The following is a 21,070-nucleotide window of genomic DNA, read 5'->3' as shown; positions in this document are numbered from 1 at the left end:
AGGGAAGGGCTGGCTACTATATAAGAGACTATGAAGGGGGGGGCTTGCTACTATATGACACTATGGGGGAGGGCTGGCTAATATATAAGAGACTATGGGGGAGGGCTGGCTACTATATAAGACTATGGGGGAGGGCTGGCTACTATATGAGACTAATGGGGAAGGCTGGCTACTATATAAGAGACTATTGGGGAGGACTGGCTACTATATGAGACTACAAGGGAGAGCTGGCTTCTATATAAGAGACTGAGGGAGGGCTGGCTACTATATGAGACTACGGGGGAGGGAGGGATACTATGTAAAAGACTACGGGGGAGGGCTGGCCACTATATGAGACTACAGGGAAGGGCTGGCTACTGTATAAGAGACTATGGGGGGGGGGCTTGCTACTATATGACACTATGGGGGAGGGCTGGTTAATATATAAGAGACTATGGAGGAGAGCTGGCTACTTTATAAGACTATGGGGGAGGGCTGGTTACTATATGAGACTATTGGGGATGGCTTGCTACTATATAAGACTATTGGGGAGGCCTGGCTACTATTTGGAGGGCTGGCTAATATGTGGGGCAGTTTTGGTTGGGTTGACTACTACATGGGGCAATATTGGGGGAGTTAGCTATTACATGGGTTGGGGTTTAATCATATCATAGCAATTTATCATGTCATTTATCATAGTGCACGGGGCTGGGAGATGCACACCACTGAGAGTACCAGGACCGCCGCATGCTGCTCTGACAGTGCCAGGGACCGCCGCATGCTGCTCTGACAGTGCCAGGGACCGCCGCATGCTGCTCTGACAGTGCCAGGGACCGCCGCATGCTGCTCTGACAGTGCCAGGGACCGCCGCATGCTGCTCTGACAGTGGCAGGGACCGCCGCATGCATTTTTCAATAATCATCAAGGTTGACCCCCGACTTTGTCCAATTTTTTAATTTTGGCCCACTGTGTATTTGGGTTTTACTCCTCTGTTCTAAATTATAATTTACCACGTCTGTTCATTGCCATGACCGCCTATGGCAAATCAAGTCTTTAACTGGTTTCCTTTAATTCTTTCTCTCCCCTCCTTTGCTTTTCTTATTTTTACCCTCCCGTTCTGTTAGACATCTTCGTCTTTCTAAAAACCCTTATTACACAGGGGCGATCAGCGGGAACAAGTGAGCACTAACCTGTCAGGTCAGCATTCGCTTGCTTGCTCCTCGTTCCCCGCTCGCTGCCGGTGCTATCACACGTGCCTATAGCGAGCGGGTAAGTGCGGGGGGGGGGGGGGGGGGCAAGCTGCAGGAGGGACTCCCCGGAAAATCTTAAGATTAAGAGCGGAGCAATGGCAGCAGATCGTTGCTATCCTAGTCGTTAGTCTTCCAACATGTTGAAAGACTTTAAAAGAAAACAATCAGCCGACATCGTGCATGTCAGCCGCTCGTTGCCTTTTATTATACAAAGTGATTATCATCCATAATAGCCGACAATCGGCCAATAATCGCTTCGTGTAATAGGGCCTTTATACCTGGTTCCCAAAAAACACATCTGAGCTCTAATCTTCATGAAGCACATGTAACCCTCCAGCCGACTGGGTTTGGTGATAGAATGCAATATATTAATGATTGATTGTATTATGTAGGTGGAGATAACTGGAGAAAGGTTCATAGACAACGCAATTCAGCAACCTGGAGACTCCATGAGGTTGAAGCTACAAGCAGATCATATGGCGGCTGTGGCACTGGTGGCCGTGGATAAAGGTCTTTATATGAACAACGATAAACTGAAGATCTCCCAGAAAAAGGTGATCAACATTATTAATATCTTACCCTATTGATTATCTACCCATAATATGTATATACTATAAATCAGCTTCTCCTATCAAATTGACAACTGACAAGATTGAATAAGGAAAAAAAAAAAATTAAGTAAAATCACAAAAGTTATTATTTTAATGTACAATATAAACTTAAAGTAATTTCTCCTTTAAGGTCTGGGACTCAGTGGAAAAATACGACATTGGCTGCACACCAGGGAGCGGTGCCGACACACCTGGAGTGTTTTATGATGCCGGCCTTGCCCTAGAGACAACCTTCAAAGTGACAACTCCTCAGAGATCAGGTGATCAATTGTTATAAACTAAGGGTGGCTCATACACATAATATACACGTCAGCCAAACCTGTTGATTTAGATTAGGCCAGCCAACCATTTAGTGTGTATAGTGGCTTCCTGACTTGCCTCTGCCCGTTACTGCACCAAGTGACCTGATTGTGTGACCTGCACCTGTGTCTTCATCTCCACCTTTCGTCATTAGCATCTGGTGTGTCCAGTGTCTACATGTTTAGCAACTTAGGTGGTTACCACCCTTGCCATCTGGTCTGCCCAGACCAGTTGCCACATGTTACATTTGTCACAAGAGGTAGCAGCCTTGCATGTCCTCCAGGAAAGCCTATCTCCACCATCAGGAGTATCGTGAAGAACGGAGGATACGCTTAGACAATGCCCTTAGGGATAGACAGTCACGGGACAATTACTATTACTGTATCCTCTGTACCCATGCCCCTGGATGTGACTAAATATTCTCCAGAAAAGACCAATATAGTACATCAAATCTAATCAGAAGTTGAAAGTCTTTTTACAAAAATAACTGGCTAAATAATGGCCAACAATCATTGAAAAAAAATTGGTCAAAACCTTTGCCAAAAATGTTCCAGAAATTGCCAAAAAGTTTCCTCTGGTAAACCTGTTTGACATACAGACACACTGAAGGAGCTTAAGAAAGTGAGAACGTCTTTAAGATCACATGTACTGTAATTGTTTTGCTGTCCCATCATATATGTGGACTTTGTTTTTAGATAGGATGTACCCACTAAAGGATCATTTTGAGGATCATCTAGTTTTGGTAGGCTGTCTCAGAGAGGTCAATATATATACTATTTAGGGTTTACTAACTGGAGCTAATTTTTAGTAAACACATTATGGTACAATGGAAAGATCCTTTGGCCATGAATTAGGAACTTGCATGTGGTTAATATGGTGGTTTTTCATTTTCATTTTCCTTTTTTTTTTTTTTGCCACAGAGCCTTTATGTCATCCAAAACTGAAGCATAGACGACGTTCCTCAGAAGGTAAAACAGGGACAATATATAGTCACTTGCTAATATTCAAAGTATGCTTGTAAACGTCTGTGGGGAGCAGCCAGGAATGTGCAGATGGTGACCCCGGGGCACTTGTGGTCAAATTAATTGGTCATATGGGAGTAGAAGTGGGATCTCTGGGGCACTTTCCTAGTTATCACATCAGTTATAAAGGAGGTGTGACCTGCTAAAAAGTCCCTATTACATGGGTGGATTCAGAGGAGCAAGGGCTCCTTGTTCCCCACTCGCTGGCAAGTGCAAGCGGGTAAGTGCCGGGGGGCGTGGGGAGCTACGGGGCTCCCCAGATGATCTTTACATCATTCAAGGAGCCCAAAGGAGATAGTGGCGGTCTGCTGCCACCACTCCTGTTACATGGATCGACGTCAGCAGATCATTGCATGGCTGATCGTTTGTGTTTCAGCCTGTTGAAAGACAACGACAATGTCGGCTAATCGTTGTCTTCTATTACACAAAGTGATTATCGGCCATAACTCTTTATCTCTTTAACTCTTCATCCTCTGGAGCCCACCCTGTGTGACATGTCTGGTGGGTGGTAAATGGGCAGGCCCACAATGTTCGTCATGCAGTCGTGCAGCCAAACACACATTTAGCAAAACGATAGAGCAGCTCTTTACTTGAAATAACCTGGTAGAATTGCTTTACAGGCTTTACTGGAAATAGTCCAATTTTCACAGTAAAGCAATGGTGGATGTAAGGAGGTGTTCCTCTCTAGCAGGCAGTGCAGTGCAGGCAGATGTGTATGTGGGATATAAGGTAAGCCTTCCTGTAGTCTTTGGTAGAGGAACAGTCCTGACTATGTTACAAGAGGACCTTCATGGGTTGATTTCCAAGATTTGAGTGACAAGGTGGTAGTAGTAATGAAGGTTGGGCTGTAGTCTTCTATCACAGGGCACACACTATTGCCTTTCTTTAAAAAAAAAAAATTAACTGGAAGGACAGTGGAGTCAACAATTTCCAAAAAGGGGGAAACAAATTACCATGAAAACAGACTTGCAGAATCAGAGCTATTTTAGAAATTTGTGAAGGATATAGGTATAAATGGTGTTTACCAAATTGTGCAGAATAACTCTCTTCACTCTTGAAGCTGTTTTAAAACATTGGTCCATGGGTCGAAAAAGTTGCCGTTTAAGTGTCGAGAAAAGAAGTGCATCCTGGTGACATTCGGTGACAACTCCCATGGTGCCTTTGTTGCAGTCTGTAACCTTATTGTAACAATTGGAAAAACGGAATGAGTAATAGTAACGGTAGGGTTGGTGGTGGGGAACAGAAGCAAACAAGGAACTGTTTTGAGATCTTTCTAAAGAGTTAATAGCAGGTATCATAGAGGAAATACAAAGAAGCCTCACAATGGAAGGGGGTGTAGTGGTAGATTGCTAGACCTAATTTAATCATGGTTTTCCAGACTGAAGTTTCAGTTTTTTACCGAATAAGACTAGATTGTTAAAAATTTGTCGAGAGCGCTGTTTTGAGACACTAATTCTACTAATCTGTAAATGTGGTCCAATATTGGCTACTAGAGATGAGCTCACTCCAGTATGCTTGAGTCCGATTGGCATTTGAATACTGGTGGCTAAAGAAGTTGGATGCAGCCCTGGGGAGTCCAGGAAACAGGGATACAGTCATAAGCCGTAGGTCGTAGGTTATCACCGAGCTGCACTCATCTGTATTGGCTACCAATTCTTGAACAGAAGGTGCGGTATTAGTTTTCCAGGAAATAACAAAAACCAACCTTCAGCTATCGGGAGTGATCTACCTAGAGATTAGGTTGGTTGGATGAATTTAATTTTCTGGAAGGGAAAGCAGTAACCATATCTCTGGGGAACAGGTCAGAGTTTGGTCCATGTTTTAGGTAATATTACCAGTTGTCTCCTTGCAGGAGCTCTGCACTATGGGGCAAAAACATCACACAGGGAGAAAGGTTCCCATGTTATTTTTTTGCCTTTTCAGTAAGTTTCGGTGCATTTCCGTCTATTTTAATTTAACATTAAAGGACAACTCCCCCCAATTTTTTTTTAGCTTAACACACATTACAAAGTTGTATAACTTTGTAATGTGTTGAAATAACCAGTCTGGCCCCCTTCCCCCACTTTCAGACCCCCCCCGAAAGTTAAATAAAGTATACATTACCATTAAAATTACTGTCATCACCGCCCTCTTCTCCCGGGTGCCATCTTGTGACAACAATGTCAGAGCCGGGGGCGGGCCAGGTCTTCTTCCTCCTCGGCGTCTTCATGTAAAGAGAATGGGAGAGAAAATGAAGTGCACCAGCAGGCTTTTCATTGGCTGGAGCGCATCACATGGCTTCCAGCTTGCTCAGCCCTGATTGGCTGAGCTTGCTGGAAGCCATGTAATGCGCTCCAGCCAATGAAAAGGCTGCCGGTGTGCAGCCTTTTCTCTCCCATTGACCCGGAAGTGAGGGAGATCGCAGGACGGCGGCTGGAGGTGGCGGAGACGCGGGCGGCGGGCAATTCAAATGGCAATCGTCACCGGAGGGATGGTGAGTATGGTGTGTGTGTGTCTGTGTTTTTTTTTTTTCCAGGTCCCATGGGAGTTGTCCTTTAAGCAATGAATCCATTGTTCTGTAGAACATCTCTTATCTTTTCTCCACATCTAAATTTTTATTTGAAAGTTTGTATTACTTTCTCTGTCAGATGACGAGTATATTCCTGATGAAGAAATTATATCCAGAACAGATTTCCTAGAAAGTTGGCTATGGAGGGTAGAGATAATGAATGAAAGACCAGATGCCAGAGGGTGAGTATAATATAGGTTTATGCTGAAAAAAATTAAAACCAACGGGCAGCGTGACATCCTGACAGAATTTGTTTTACGGCTTGAAAACACAATAATATGTTTCTGCCTATGGGGCTTTGTGTGGAAGGTCTTATTTTCCTGCACTTTGATGGTTGTTATTGGTTTTATTTTGGCATAGATATGTCTTTTTGGTCGCTTTTTGTTGCCTTTTGTCTGGTCCAAAAGTAATTATGGCTCTTAGTATTTTTTGCAATTACGGGATCAAGAACATATTTTTGATTTTTAATAATTCTGCAAATGGCTGTACTAAATATGTTGATTTTTTTTTAATTTATAGTTTTCAAAACATTTTTAATTTGTTTCATGGAAAACATTACATATTTTTATATAGATCAATGCAAGATCTAATAAGTTGGCCTACACTAGCAGATTTGTTATCTGCAGCCGATTGATGCCCTTTGACTGATCAGACTCTCTGCTGGACAGATCTCCGATGCTCGGTGCCAGTGCCAGACAATAAGTGTTCCATTCCTCTACAGCGCCACCACAGGAAAAATGAAGCATTACACTGTTTACTATGTGTCTGGTCCTCCAGAGTAGGAGATATAGATGGGGATTCTGAAGAGGAACGCCTCCCAGCAATTCAAAATTACCCAATTAGACTTTTCTCCTAAACTAAACAACCCTTGGAATTGATTATGATGTAGAATGTCAGTAGAAACCAGTCATTAGGATCAGTACCAATGATCCCCTTGTACCATATTGTCAGACATGTTGGGGTTTACACTATAAATCTCTATTGCCTTTTTTTACAGAATTTCCACAAAGATTCTTCCTGTTTCCTTAAAAGACTCCATGACCACATGGGAGGTTTCGGCTGTGAGTCTATCGGAAAGTAAAGGTAAGTTAGTCTATGTATGAGGCCCATTGTTCATGGAGATGTAACAGGTGAATGTGTCATTTATCTGACTCTTCTGGGTACTCAGGAATTTGAGGAATTTTTTTTAAAGGGGTAGTGCGGTGCTACACATTTATTCACTAAATAACACACATTACAAAGTTATACAACTTTGTAATGTGTGTTATTCAAAGAGGATGTACCATCAGGTACATCCTCTTGGATTTAACCCACTGATAAACAACGCCGTCATGGGGAAGCCGGTGGCGAGGTCCGTTTTCGAACCGTGGCCCAGTTCCCGTGTACGGCGCCGTTCTATGCACGGGTACCGGGCCAATGCTCAAGCACTGGAGACGGGCAAGCCTGACCCCAGTGGGAGGGAATTCCCTCCCTGTATGACGCGGCTCCTTTAGAATCAATGTAGCCGCATCATAGAGAGGAGGGAATTCCCTCCCGTCCCGGTACCCGTGCATAGAATGGCGCTGTACACGGGAAACTGGCCGCGGTTCGAAAAATGGACCGCGGCTACGGCTTCCCCATGACGGCCCAGTTCTATCGGTAGGTTAAATTCAAGAGGATATACCTGATGGTGTGTTCCCCCCACCCCCGGAAGTGTGGTGCATTATACTCACCGAATTACTGTCGACTCCGGCCTCCAGCCTCCCTCATCCCGCCCCCCCCCCCCCCTGCGCATCATCAGCTGCTCAGCCACGATTGGTTGAGCATAGTGATAAATATTGTCAATTCATCCAGTTTCTCACGATGCACAGCCCTCTCTCTCGCACCTCAGCTCCCGATGACCTGGCTGGCATAAAGCTACCTGAATCTACCTCTGCACAGATCCCTTCAATCACGGCACTGCTCTGACAGATGTGTCGGGCCACGGGGAGCAGCAGCCAGGGGACACATGTTGAGGAGCACAGAGCATCACATAAGCCAGAAGTGGAACCAGGTGGCCACCGCTGAGCACTGGCACAGTTGAGAGTTGTAGTCGCTGTAGTGCAGTGAAGGGACCTGAGCCTTTCACAACTGCTGTGTATATGAGCAAATGGACAACTGGGGACACAGATTTAGTACACCAAGGATTGCTTTTACTCACAACACTTTGAAGGTCAAATATAGAAGTTCACAGCTTTGAAAAACAGTCTTTTGTTTGAAGATATACACGCTTTGGCAGAGATACAGTATGCACACACAGTTCCGATAAAACTTGACAATCTTTGAGAATACAATAGAGCTTTGTGACACACAGAGATAATACTGCTAGTGATGAGCGAATAGTAAGGTATTCGATCTATCGAATATTATCAAATAGTTCGCTGAATATTCGATAAATATTCGATAAGCGTACAAATCCCCCAGCTTCCGGTTTTTACCTCAAAGTGGTCTAATAGATGTTTTGAAATAATCGAATACTTGTTTCCATTGACTTTAATGGGATCGAATATTAGATCGAATATTCGGGAGATTTGCTCATCACTAAATACTACAGCTGAATATGCTGAGAATATAGCAGAAGAATTGACTGACAGCAGTAAAGTAAACTGTTTTAGTTAGTTGAAATATAGGGATGACCGCAACCCCCCCCCCCCCACAGCGCGCTGCATCTTCGCTTCATTACTATGCCTGCGATCCTGGGTGCATAGTTGCGCTCCCAGGAATCTGCGGTCAGGATCTTCCAGGGAATTCAACATACATTCCCTGGATTTCCAGGGAATGTATCTTGAATTCCCTGGAAGATCCCGGCCGCAGATTCCCGGGAGCGCAACTATGCACCCGGGATCGCAGGTATCGCACTGGAGTGATCGGCTTTCGGACCGAAAGTCCGAAAGTTCTGCTCATTTCTATTGAAATAGAGCTGTTGTAGTAGTTCTAGAGCATGGGTAGGTTAGGATACTGCAGATCATCGGAAGAAGGGGCCTACTTGGCACAGCAGCTCAGCTGGGGCTGTTAGGGACAAGTCCTGAATCCACTGGAAAGGACATCAGCAGAACTACTATGTGGGCACGGAGTGACACACTAATAGGGATTACAGGCCCACTTAGTGGAAGAGGTAGTTGTCCGGGAGACCCTAAAGGGACATGCTAGCAAGTTGCAGTAGAGACTCGGCCTTTGCGCTTAGCTAAACTACTGACTCTGATCTGATTGGGTAATACACTTGGAATAACCCTATGTGATAGAGTAGAGCTCATGAGGTACCTAGCTCAGGGATTGGTTAGTTAAATATTTGCACACAGTGGCAGATATACATACATTATCAATAATAGAGACATCAGTTAACTATCAGCCGTGCAGTAGAACAGTGGCGGGAGTTGTGTAATACAGACACATGGTACTGACCTACACCTGTTTAAAAAAAAAGAAAGTGGATCCCTCTTTGGGACACTGCACAGACTACCCCACTTCCTGACTCCGCTAACACACCGCAACCCCCCCGCGCGCGCACACTGCTCCACTCACAACCAGCTGGCTCTGCCTCGCTCACCCCGCTGCCTCAGTCTCCCTGTGGCCGTCAGGTAGGCTGCCCTGTCATTCACTTCGCTGCATCCCAATTCCTGGCCGGCCAATGGTGGGGCGGCATTACGCTATGCTGCGTTTACTCCTATGCTCCACCACCTACGAGACCCATTGGTGCACTTTACTTATAGACAGACATGAAATGAACAGTGTTTAGTGTCGAGCCACCTAAAAATCCTTAAAGTGGATGTTTTGTGTATAAATATTAAGACTTTAGTAAATCTGCCTATATAACCTTAATCATTTAAAGATCTGACATTCTTTCTATATCCCCCTGACAGGAATCTATGTGTCTAAACCTTATAATATTCGGGTGATGAAGGATTTCTTCATTGATCTGAAGCTTCCATATTCTGTGGTGAGAAATGAGCAGGTAGAGATACGGGCCATTCTCCACAATTACGGCAGCAATCAACGTAAGGCAAGTAAAAAAGATTATTAATTTATGGATTCAAGACTTTTAGTTCCCACACATCTTTAAATGTCCGCCATGTTGCCTTGGATTTAGATGCAGGTAGACTGGACCAATAATGATCAGTTGTGCAGTCTCTCTACTGCCAAGAAGAAGTATCGTCAAGAAGTGATCATCCAACCTTCCTCATCTAGGGCTGTGCCATTCATCATTGTGCCATTATCCTTGGGAGAACATGAGATTGAAGTTAAAGTGAAGGCACATGGGGAGTTTGTATCTGATGGTGTCAAGAAAAAGCTGAAGGTTGTGGTAAGTTCTAGAAAAAGATGCAATAATGTCTGTAAGGGCCCTATTACACGGGATGATTATGGCTCGAAATGTCGTTAAATCGCTCGAATTGTAGTGATAATTGCTTCATGTAATAGCAGTAAACTATTCAATGACGAATGAGAAATCATTGATCGCTTCGTGAGACCTGGACCTATTTTTATTGTTACTTGTTCGCAAATCGTTTGCAAGTTGTTTGGTGTAGTTACTCGTCGTTCGGTCATTCGTAAAAGAAAAAGGAATGGTTCAACAACTTCATAGTGGAAATTCTATTGGCCAAAGACATTGTATACCCTAAAGTTGTAATAGTACTGTATATCCCTAAATGTCTATGAGCCCCTACTATACTTTATATTCCCAAAAAGGTAGAACATAAAGATTTCAACTACATAAAAAAAATTCTGGAATCCTCTATTGAATATGATATCACATGCGTACCGTATTCTCCAATATTTAAATAACTTCCCCTTGTTCCTCCTTTCACTTTTATTTAATTTCCTATTTTTAGCCAGAAGGAAGACTTGTAACGCAGGTTCTAAAATCGGTTGTTTTGGACCCAGAAGGGAAAGGTCTGTATATAGTATTAGGCTATGGAGGTTATCTTATACTAACAAACAAGCAAATTTTGGGGATCTAAGAAATTTTTTTTTGAAAATGTTGATGTCTAATGACGGTATCATTGTTAATCTACAGCTAAATGACGTTGTACCTCTTCTAATGACTGATCATTATGTAGGTGGAGTCCAAGAAGAACTGATCTCTGTTGTATATCCCAAAAATACAGTCCCCAAAACAGATGTTGTCACCATTGTTACCATCCAAGGTAAGTGCTGGTTGGCCAACTTTCCTGATATATATTATATAGCTAATTTGTACTAACAGGGATCTCCGACATTAGTTCTGTTCATTCCCTGACTTTGTATCTTATCTCTATTATACTCAGGAAGCCTAATAAGTGAAATGGTGGAGAAATTCATCGATGGCGTCAATCTGAATAATCTGATAATTGCTCCGGGGGGATCAGCAGAACAAAACATAATGAGAATGACGGCTTCCTTGATAGCCGCACATTACTTGGATGTCAGCAACCAATGGTACAGAGTAGGAGTACAGCGGAGGGAAGAGGCCATTCAGTACATCAAATCTGGTAAGATGGTCTCCATTACTTCTAAAAGTATTGGGCTACTGAAAATATTCAGTGGAAGAAGTTGACCCAGGAGGCAACTTCTCGATTATCATTTAGGTACACTGATTGTCTCAATGATCCTAAACCAGTGAGGGTTGTCTATAGACTGGGGGGGGGAAATGTATGAAGGACCTGCCAATTTCCTTTGGCATTAACTTGATACAAACTGTTTCACAAAAAAAATTAAACAAAAATTTGGAAAAAGGGAAAAAAGCAACTCCATGTTGGGCCTTCCATGAACGGCACATTCATGTGTGAATAAGTCTTTATTGTTTTATCAAGTAATTTTTGAAATGTCATCAGACATGTCAAAAGTTACTGGTCTATCCCACTGCGATCCCTGCGGTACACCAAACGCAGGGTAGACACATAAAAAAATGCTAATTAATTAGAATAGAACTCGTGCATGGAACCCGCCCAACGTATCTAGAAATGAGCAAATTCACAGTAATAACAAAGCAAATTGTTGGCGTATCAGCCTGCTGCCTTTTAACAGCCCCTCCATGCCGCTCCTCCCCTGGTGCCTGGAAAAGCTTGATCCAGTCCTGGGAAACTCCTCCCAGTTTCCCAGGACTGGGTCCAACTTTTCCCAGCCCCCAAGCAGGAGTGGCTCTGAGTTAAAAGGAAGCAGGCTGATTAGCAGACTGCCGAGCTAACAAAGCATTTTGCTTTGTTATTATTGTTGTAAATTTGCTCCTCCTCTTACACTTTCAAAACCATCTATGGACTCATACTGTATCTATGAAGGCCAGAAGATGATTCTGTATTGCTTCATTATATGCCGTTTTACAGTTATTTATTCACACTGAACCTGATACAGTTAATGTCATTGGAACAGAAGGCATATAATGTAAGCTTGTTACCATAGTAAGTGATTAAAAAAACTGCAGATTTGGACATTTTTGGGGACATTTTTAGGTCACTTTATCTATATCCCCATGTTTGCTCCCAATAAGGTTCCTTCCCTATATGCTAACTAGAGATGAGCGAACCGGGTTCGGGTTTGAATCTATCCGAACCTGAACATTCGGCATTTGATTAGCTGGGGCTGCTGAAGTTGGATAAACCTCTAAGGTTGTCTGGAAAACATGGATACAGCCAATGACTATATCCATGATTTCCACATAGCCTTAGGGCTTTATCCAACTTCAGCAGCCACCGCTAATCAAATGCCAAAAGTTCGGGTTTGGATGGACTCGAGCATGCTCCAGGTTCACTCATCTCTAATGCTAACGTACTTTTTTAGTTGTCTTCTTTGTCTCAAAATTTTTAGGTACCTTTAAATTCCCTCACACCTTTTTAGACCTTAAAGGAGTTATCTGGGTAACAAAAACAATATTCTAAATGATTCCCCTTTCCAACACCACCCTATGTCTAATATACACATTTTATCTATCTTGCACCCTTTCCCTGCTTTTTTTCTCATTCTTTAAATGTGTAAAATCCTCTACTCTGGGTCCATTCTGACCACGCTCAGCTCCCTCTTACTCCCTCCCTTTGTGATCACAGAACATGTGATCTCCTTTCTGGGGGCCGGGTTAGCTGTCTTATGACTTGGTAACCCGACACCCAGGAGACATTATCTGCATCATCTCCATGCACCTGTGCTGCTTCCATAGACTTACATGTGTCCCTGAGCCCAGGTTTCTGTAATATGAAGCATTAAAGTTCTATCTCTCCTTGCTGTCAGTAAACGAAGGCATATGTACCTGTCTTTGTGTCACAGCTCTGTATATTGTAAGTGTTATGGATGTTCTTAGAGTCTGGATGGAACTAGAATGTTTTCATTCACAGTCAGCAAGCAGAGATCTAAACCTACACTACACCCCCTAACCCCGGTAAACAGATGCCCGTTATGCAGCACATAGCTACACCATGCGTGCGTCAGCTCTGCTACATCATCAGCTGGTATGGAATACATATTGGGATGATGTGATGCAGAATCAGTGAAAAAAACAGTCCTGTGTTTACTGTGCAATAATAATGAAAGCAGGGGCAGGAAAGTAAGCTAAGGGGGCGAGTACACAAATAGACCAATTCGGGAGATGCATGATGGGAAATGTAGTTTCTTATGTTGGTTATTGTTCGGCTTTAAGAAAAACTTGTAACCCAGGAATGGCAGCAGCTAGAAAGACAGGATACGTCTCAAATACTAAGGGGGACTTGGTGAGTAAGAGCAGCTGACATGTAATTTTTTCGCTCTTTGGTGGATAGCCCCTTAACCTTCTATGCCCCTACTACATTATGCTTACTCCCTCCAATAATAGCATCTCTCTTAGTGCTAATAAAGAAAGAAAATATCGACCCTAGAGTTTAGTCTTGTCTATGATGTGCATGTCCAGTCCTATCAGAGGACCTGACCATGAATGTGTCATTGATATACAACATGTTCTTCTCTGACAGGTTTATATAACCAATTGCCATTCATGAACTCAGAGGGTTCTTATGGTGGATATGGTGGCAAAAGCCCTTCCAGCACATGGTAATGTAGAAACGTCTTATAGTTTTAACCCTCTAATATACTATTGAGCTTGCTTTATTTTACAATTTACCACGGTACCAAGGATCGGTTCCTCAGACAATGCAAACCCCATAAATAGTCGCTATCCCCTACCTTAGAACTTTTCGACCATTAAAATATTTCAATTCTTTACCAAGCTGGATTCATATGGTGCTTATACAGTAATTTAAAGGACAACTCCTGCGGGACCCCCCCAAAAAAAAAAAACACAGACACACACAGACACCATACTCACCATCCCTCCGGTGACGATCGCCACTCCATTCGCCCGCCGTCCGCCTCACCGTCACCGCCGTCCGCCGTCCAGCGATGTCTCTGTCTTCCGGGTCCTGGGGACGGAAAAGGCTGCCAGTGCGCTTGCGCACCGGCAGCCTTTTCATTGGCTGGAGCGCATCACATGGCTTCCAGCAACCTCAGCCAATCAGGGCTGAGCAAGCTGGAAGCCATGTGATGCGCTCCAGCCAATGAAAAGGCTGCTGGTGCGCATGTGCACCAGCAGCCTTTTCCGTCCCATTCACTCTCTATGAAGACGCCGAGGAGGAAGAAGACCCGGACCGCCCCCCGGCTCTGACGTCGTCGTCACCAGATGCCGCCCGGGAGAAGAAGACCGTGACGATCGTAATAGGTAATGTATATATTCTTTAACTTCCGGGCGGGGGGTCGGGGGTCCGAAAGTGGGGGAAGGGGGCCAGAACGGGTATTTAACCACATTACAAAGTTATATAACTTTGTAATGTGTGTTAAATAAGCTAAAAAATTTTTTTGTGGGAGTTGTCCTTTAATGTGGATCAAGGACGGGGACTTGTAAAAGACAATTTTTAATACACAAGGTCTTTACTTTGTGTATGTAATACTTCACTGCTTTCAAACACTATGGGGGACGTTGATGAAGACCGGAGTATGAGTACACCAGTCTTAAATTAAGGCAGGTTTACATTCACTTACTGTAAATTTACCAACCACATCTGCTAGGAGTTTGTTTCAAGCATCTACTACTCTTTCTGTAAAGTAATACTTTCTCATGTTCAGACGGTGTCCCCTTGTTCATGTTTTCAGTTTCTCTTCTTTCCTTCAGACAATACAGATTTAGATTCTTAGGTGTTTCATGATATGTTTTATGCAATACACCCTCCACCATTTATTCCTGTAGGTGAGGTCTCCAGAACTGGACACAGTTTTCCAGATGTGATGTCACTAGAGGTATATACAGTAGGATCACAATCTCCCTCTTCCTACTGGTTATACCTCTAGCCAGGGCCGGCGTCAGCACCAGGCATACTCGGGCAAGTGCCGGGGCCCACAGTGCCTTAAGGGGCCCCCCGGCACTTGCCCACGTTATTTCTTCCCCTCTCACTGCGCTCACACACTAACACACATTGCACTGTGTGCAGGTGGTGAGCGCACACATCATTACCTGGGGCTGTGGGATGAGGGGGGCGCTGGTGAGCCACTTAAGTCATTTTGTGGCTCCTCCAGGCCTCAGTCTCTCAGCGGCGGGCCAGAGGAGAGGGGGGCAGGGCTCACTGCACGGCAGCCTGTAGAGGCCAAACAGCAGGTCAGGGCCCAGAAGCCTCACTACAGTGCTGCCTGTGCTGTGCTTCCCTGCCCCCTCCTGTATTCCTGTGTGTGTGTGTGTGTGTGTGTGTAAGTCTGTATGCTAGTGTTGCGTGTGTAAGTCTATGCAGGTGTTGTGTATGAGTATCTGTCTATGTGTGCTGGGAGTAGGAAGGTAGGGTCACCTGTAGCATATCTGCTGCAGTGGATTTATTGCAGATTTTCCCCTTTACTTTCCATGGGGGAGTCACAATAGGCAATAAATCCACTGTTGTATTGCTATTTTTTTCTGTTAAGGTACAAACACACACGGCATATACGCTGTGTATTTACTGCTGTGATACGCAGCAGTTACGCAGCAGATTAGATCTAAATAACTGAACACAGCATCAAATCTGCTGCGTATCTGCTGTGTGTGTTTGTACCCGTAAAATGTTTTCCAGGACTCCGTAGGGCAGCATCCAACTTCTTTACCCACATATCTATCTCTCCATTTAGTGTAGGTGATCAGCAGTGTATTATATAATATAATAATATATAATACACTGCTGATCACCTACACAGAATGGAGATATATATACACACACACACACACACACACACACACACACACACACGGGGGGATAATAAGTATATAATAAACTGCTGTATACCTACACAGAATGGAGAGACATTACTTATTATCCCCCTCCTGTATGAGTGTGTATATATCTCTCTATTCTGTGTAGGTATACAGCAGTGTATTATATATTTATTATCCCCCTGTATGATATGAGTGTGTGTGTGTGTATATGTATATATATATATATATATATATATATATATATAATCTCCATTCTGTGTAGGTGATCAGCAGTGTATTATATACTTATTATCCTCCTGTATGAGTGTGTATATATATCTCAATTCTGTGTAGGTATACAGCAGTGTATTATATACTGTACTTATTATCCTCCTCCTGTGTGAGTGTGTATATAATACACAGCTGTATACCTACACAGAATGGAGAGAGATATATACACACACACACACACACACACACACACACAAACACACACACACACAAGGATAATAAGTATATAATACACAGTTGTATACCTACACAGAATGCAGAGATAGAGACCCTCTAAAAGTGATGCCACATGATTTACTATACAAAGGGGCCCGCTAAGGCTCTGTCGCCCAAGGGCCCACCAAAACCTGGAGCCGGCCCTGCCTCTAGCTATACAGCCCAGCATACTTATATATATATACAGTGGTGCCTTGGATTACAAGGACCGCGCTTGTAATCCAAATCCACTCTTAAACCAGAGCAAATTTTCTCTTAAGAAATCATTGAAATGCAGACAGTTGGTTCCACACCCCAAAAAGAATGATTTTATATTCTGAATAACAGGTAAAACAAATGAAACAAACATTTAGAAACAGCAGAATCTGTGATATTATAAGTTACTGTAAAGTATAGCAATCAGCATGTGCAGTATAATGTATAGTAACTGTATAACCCTGATAACACAGCAGCTGGATATGTGATATATAAGTTACTGTACAGTATAGCAGCATGTGGTGTATAATGTATAGTAACTGTATAACCCTGATAACACAGCAGCTGGATATGTGATATATAAGTTACTGTACAGTATAGCAGCATGTGGTGTATAATGTATAGTAACTGTATAACCCTGATAACACAGCAGCTGGATATGTGATATATAAGTTACTGTATAGTATAGCAGCATGTGGTATATAATGTATAGTAACTGTATAACCCTGATAACACAGCAGCTGGATATGTGATATATAAATTACTGTACAGTACAGCAATCAGCATGTGGTGTATAATGTATAGTAACTGTATAACCCTGATAACACAGCAGCTGGATATGTGATATATAAATTACTGTACAGTATAGCAATCAGCATGTGGAGTATAATGTATAGTAACTGTATAACCTTGATAACACAGCAGCTGGATATATAAGTTACTGTACAGTATAGCAATCAGCATGTGGTGTATAATGTATAGTAACTGTATAACCCTAATAACACAGCAGCTGGATATGTGATATATAAGTTACTGTACAGTCTAGCAGCATGTGGTGTATAATGTATAGTAACTGTATAACCCTGATAACACAGCAGCTGGATATGTGATATATAAGTTACTGTACAGTCTAGCAGCATGTGGTGTATAATGTATAGTAACTGTATAACCCTGATAACACAGCAGCTGGATATGTGATATATAAGTTACTGTACAGTATAGCAATCAGCATGTGCAGTATAATGTATAGTAACTGTATAACCCTGATAACACAGCAGCTGGATATGTGATATATAAGTTACTGTACAGTATAGCAGCATGTGCTGTATAATGTATAGTAACTGTATAACCCTGATAACACAGCAGCTGGATATGTGATATATAAGTTACTGTACAGTATAGCAGCATGTGGTGTATAATGTATAGTAACTGTATAACCCTGATAACACAGCAGCTGGATATGTGATATATAAGTTACTGTACAGTATAGCAATCAGCATGTGCAGTATAATGTATAGTAACTGTATAACCCTGATAACACAGCAGCTGGATATGTGATATATAAGTTACTGTACAGTATAGCAATCAGCATGTGCAGTATAATGTATAGTAACTGCATAACCCTGAAAAACAGCAGAAGCTTGTAGATACAGGATGGAACTGCAGATCCCCATAATGCAGTAGCGTAGTACAACAGGCTAGAATAGAGAAGCAGGGCTGCTGTCAGAGGTCTGTGTGGTCACATGACAGCAATGGGGAAGGGGTGTGTGTTCAGCATGGACCAATCAGGAAGTGAGAATCACAGAGCTGTGCAGGAGGACAGTGACAGAAACTTTATATCAATGGCTGAGTGTAAGTGCAGGCAGATTATAGCAGGAATGGAGAGGATGGAAATACAAGGGCTGACAGAGACTGCAGGGAGCATGAAGCAATGAGCAGGACAGATGTGGGCACATACATGCAGCGCTCTCTGTCCGGGGAGAGAGGGTTACAGCTATGGAGAGATGACCTCCACAGTCCTGTCCCCTGATGTAAGCCCCAGCCTGAAGTGGGTGAGGGAGACTTCCTGGGTCAGAGTACAGGGCTGTAGACCCCGCTATGCAGATCATGCCCCTCCCCCACTCCCTCTCCCACCCAGTACAGGGAGCTCTTACACCAAAGCAATGCTCTTACACCAAGTAACAATTTAAAAAAATAAAAGTGAGCTCTTAAACCAAGTCACTCTTAAACTAAGTTACTCTTAAACCAAGCTACCACTATATATATATATAAAGACCAGCATACCACTATATATATTATTAGCTTTCCCTACTGCTTGGCTGCATTGATGACTCATTGTGAGGTTTCTGAAATCACTGCCCCTAAATCCTTCTCTTCTAAAGTCTTTGCTAACACAGAACTGTCGAAACTGTATATTACTTACTACCTGCTTTCCCCATCGTCCAGTAGACAATATTCCCATGTTAAGCATTTCACCTGTCAGTTAGCACCTCTCTCCCTATGTAGGCATACCCCTGTGTAATAAAAAAAATATATATTCATCTGGGTGCAGGGCTTCAGTCCACCAGCGCCTCCTTCCTTTCCCATCACTTGTGCATCAGAGCTAAGGGAGAGGGACCAGGCAGTAGCGGATTATAAAAGGTCCTTTTTGGGCGATAGCCCAGGGCCCTGAGCTCCTGGGGAGCCCATGGCCACCCAAACAGACATACTTTCAGTGATGTATTGTACCTGGCTACAGTTCTGCCATGATTTGCAAAAAATGTATGCTTTTTTACCGCAATTTTGCACAGATCAGGGCAGCATGACATTATCCTGTACTACAAACACTACTCTAGTACTGCCATAGTTACAGTAGGGTGGGTGGGCCCAAGCCTGGGGCCTATGGTAAAGTTAATCCGCCCCTGGTACCTGGCTCTTGTGGCATGAGGAAATAAGCTGCCTGTGGCCACAAGAGTGTTTGGCAATATCAATCACAACTCTGCATTTTACCATGAGCGCTCATCTGGACCACTTGCAGTTAAAGAGACCAAATGTTTTAAGAAGTGGGTCGCATAAGGCTGGAAATCACCCCAAAATAGTGAATGCGCTGCCGGGTCTGGGATACTTGGAAGGTATGCTAAAGGTATAATCTGCTATGAGAGGACACAGCTACTTGTAACAGGTTAATCTTCTAGGGCAGTACATAGCTGTATGTAAATGAGTCTGCCTGCTAGAGGAGGACACAACTGCTTTTAATAAGTAAACTTGAATCTCTCACTGCATACACAGAGACACACATAGGCTGCAGCCATGTAACATCAGCATGAAGTAAAATAACAGCACATATCTATCTTATTTGTTTTCTTAACTATCCATACAGCCACCTTAGAAGCAGAAAGTCTCTCAGAACTGTCAAAACAGTGAACTTTTACTGCTGATTAGTGTTGCGCGAACTTGTCAAAATGTTGGGGTTCGGTTAGTTAATAGGATGTATCCATGTTTTCCCAGACTCCCTAGGGCTGCATCCAACTCCTGCAGCCACGAGTAATAAATGCTGAGTGTTTTGGTTCGGATAACATTGCTGAACGCAACCATTTTCACAGTTTCACTCAACACTACTGCTGATGACTCCAATCAACTCCAGTCTCCCCTTTAATTTCTTCCCGTTATTAACAGGCACAATCCCGGTGCATGAGGGTATAGGCGGACGCGAGCAGATCACCACGCCTCCAAATCAGCTGACAGCTGCATTGAAATGTCCTTCAAAACAGTCATTGGTGGTATAGTGGCTGTGATAAGGCTTCCCAGAATGGGATCAGAGAAGCCTGATCACAGTAACCTCTCTGGCCAGGACTCAGCCTCTCAATGATACTTATCCCGGCTCGCAGATCGATTCATAAGGGCTGCAGCAGCCCTTACAATCCATCTGCAGAAAAATGTATTCTATGTAATGTATATACACTACATTGATTCTATGAGGACTAGTGGAGTAAAAAGTTTAATGTAGTTTAAAAAAGTATTTTTAATAACAAAAAGCCCCTTCCCATATTAAAAGTTTAAATCACCCCCCTTTTCCCATTTTATCAATAAAAATAAATAAACATATTAGGTATAGCCGCGTGTGTAATCGCCTAAACTATTCTCATTCACAGTAAACAGCATAAGCGCAAAAAATAATAATTCCAAATCGCAAATAAAAAAAAAAAAAAAAAAAAAGACATCTCACACAGCCCCATAGACCAAAGGATAAAAGCGTTATAAGGATGGGAATAGAGCCATTCTAAGCACATTTAGTTTCCTTTTTAAAAGGTTTTAATTTTTTTAAAGCAGTCAGGTAAAATAAAAGTTATACAAGTTACATATCGTTGTAATCATACTGACGTGTGGAACATATATAACAAGTCAGTTTTACTATGGGAGAAACGGGGTTAATACAAAACCCCCCAAAAGGAAAACAAATTGCTTTAAAAAAAAAAAAAAATCACTGCGCAAATAGTTTTTTTTTCAGGTTTCACTGCAAATTTTATGGAAAAATTAAGTCTGCCACTGGAAAGTACAATTGATGTCTCAAAAAATAAGGGCTCATGTGGGTCTGTAGGTTACAAAACGCAAGCCTGTGGACTTTTAGGTTACAAACCCACTTGCTGGATCTGCAGCGAGTCTCCTTGCTGCGTTTTTGCAGGGAGACTCGCTGCAGATCCCGGCCCTATACTTTCAATAGCAGAGAAACTCGCAGCAGG

General features: G+C 43.0%; 1 protein-coding gene across 1 annotated transcript in view; it reads left to right on the top strand.

Annotated features, from left to right (window-relative positions):
* The window catches only part of LOC138769625 (complement C3-like), a 91,689-nt gene that overhangs the window by 41,796 nt on the left and 28,823 nt on the right, over nucleotides 1-21,070 (top strand). The window contains exons 14-24 of the mRNA XM_069948222.1: nucleotides 1,622-1,783; nucleotides 1,971-2,100; nucleotides 3,061-3,108; nucleotides 5,790-5,892; nucleotides 6,708-6,793; nucleotides 9,589-9,728; nucleotides 9,816-10,028; nucleotides 10,555-10,615; nucleotides 10,783-10,869; nucleotides 10,990-11,193; nucleotides 13,636-13,714. Of these exons, the coding sequence (XP_069804323.1) occupies nucleotides 1,622-1,783; nucleotides 1,971-2,100; nucleotides 3,061-3,108; nucleotides 5,790-5,892; nucleotides 6,708-6,793; nucleotides 9,589-9,728; nucleotides 9,816-10,028; nucleotides 10,555-10,615; nucleotides 10,783-10,869; nucleotides 10,990-11,193; nucleotides 13,636-13,714 (1,313 nt within the window). The remainder of the gene's footprint in view (nucleotides 1-1,621; nucleotides 1,784-1,970; nucleotides 2,101-3,060; nucleotides 3,109-5,789; nucleotides 5,893-6,707; nucleotides 6,794-9,588; nucleotides 9,729-9,815; nucleotides 10,029-10,554; nucleotides 10,616-10,782; nucleotides 10,870-10,989; nucleotides 11,194-13,635; nucleotides 13,715-21,070) is intronic.

This window comes from Dendropsophus ebraccatus, chromosome 1 (genome assembly GCF_027789765.1).
Source record: "Dendropsophus ebraccatus isolate aDenEbr1 chromosome 1, aDenEbr1.pat, whole genome shotgun sequence".
In the NCBI taxonomy this organism is placed as follows: Eukaryota; Metazoa; Chordata; class Amphibia; order Anura; family Hylidae; genus Dendropsophus; species Dendropsophus ebraccatus.
Note: the sequence above shows the minus strand (reverse complement) of the source record. Positions and strands in the feature narration are given on the sequence as shown.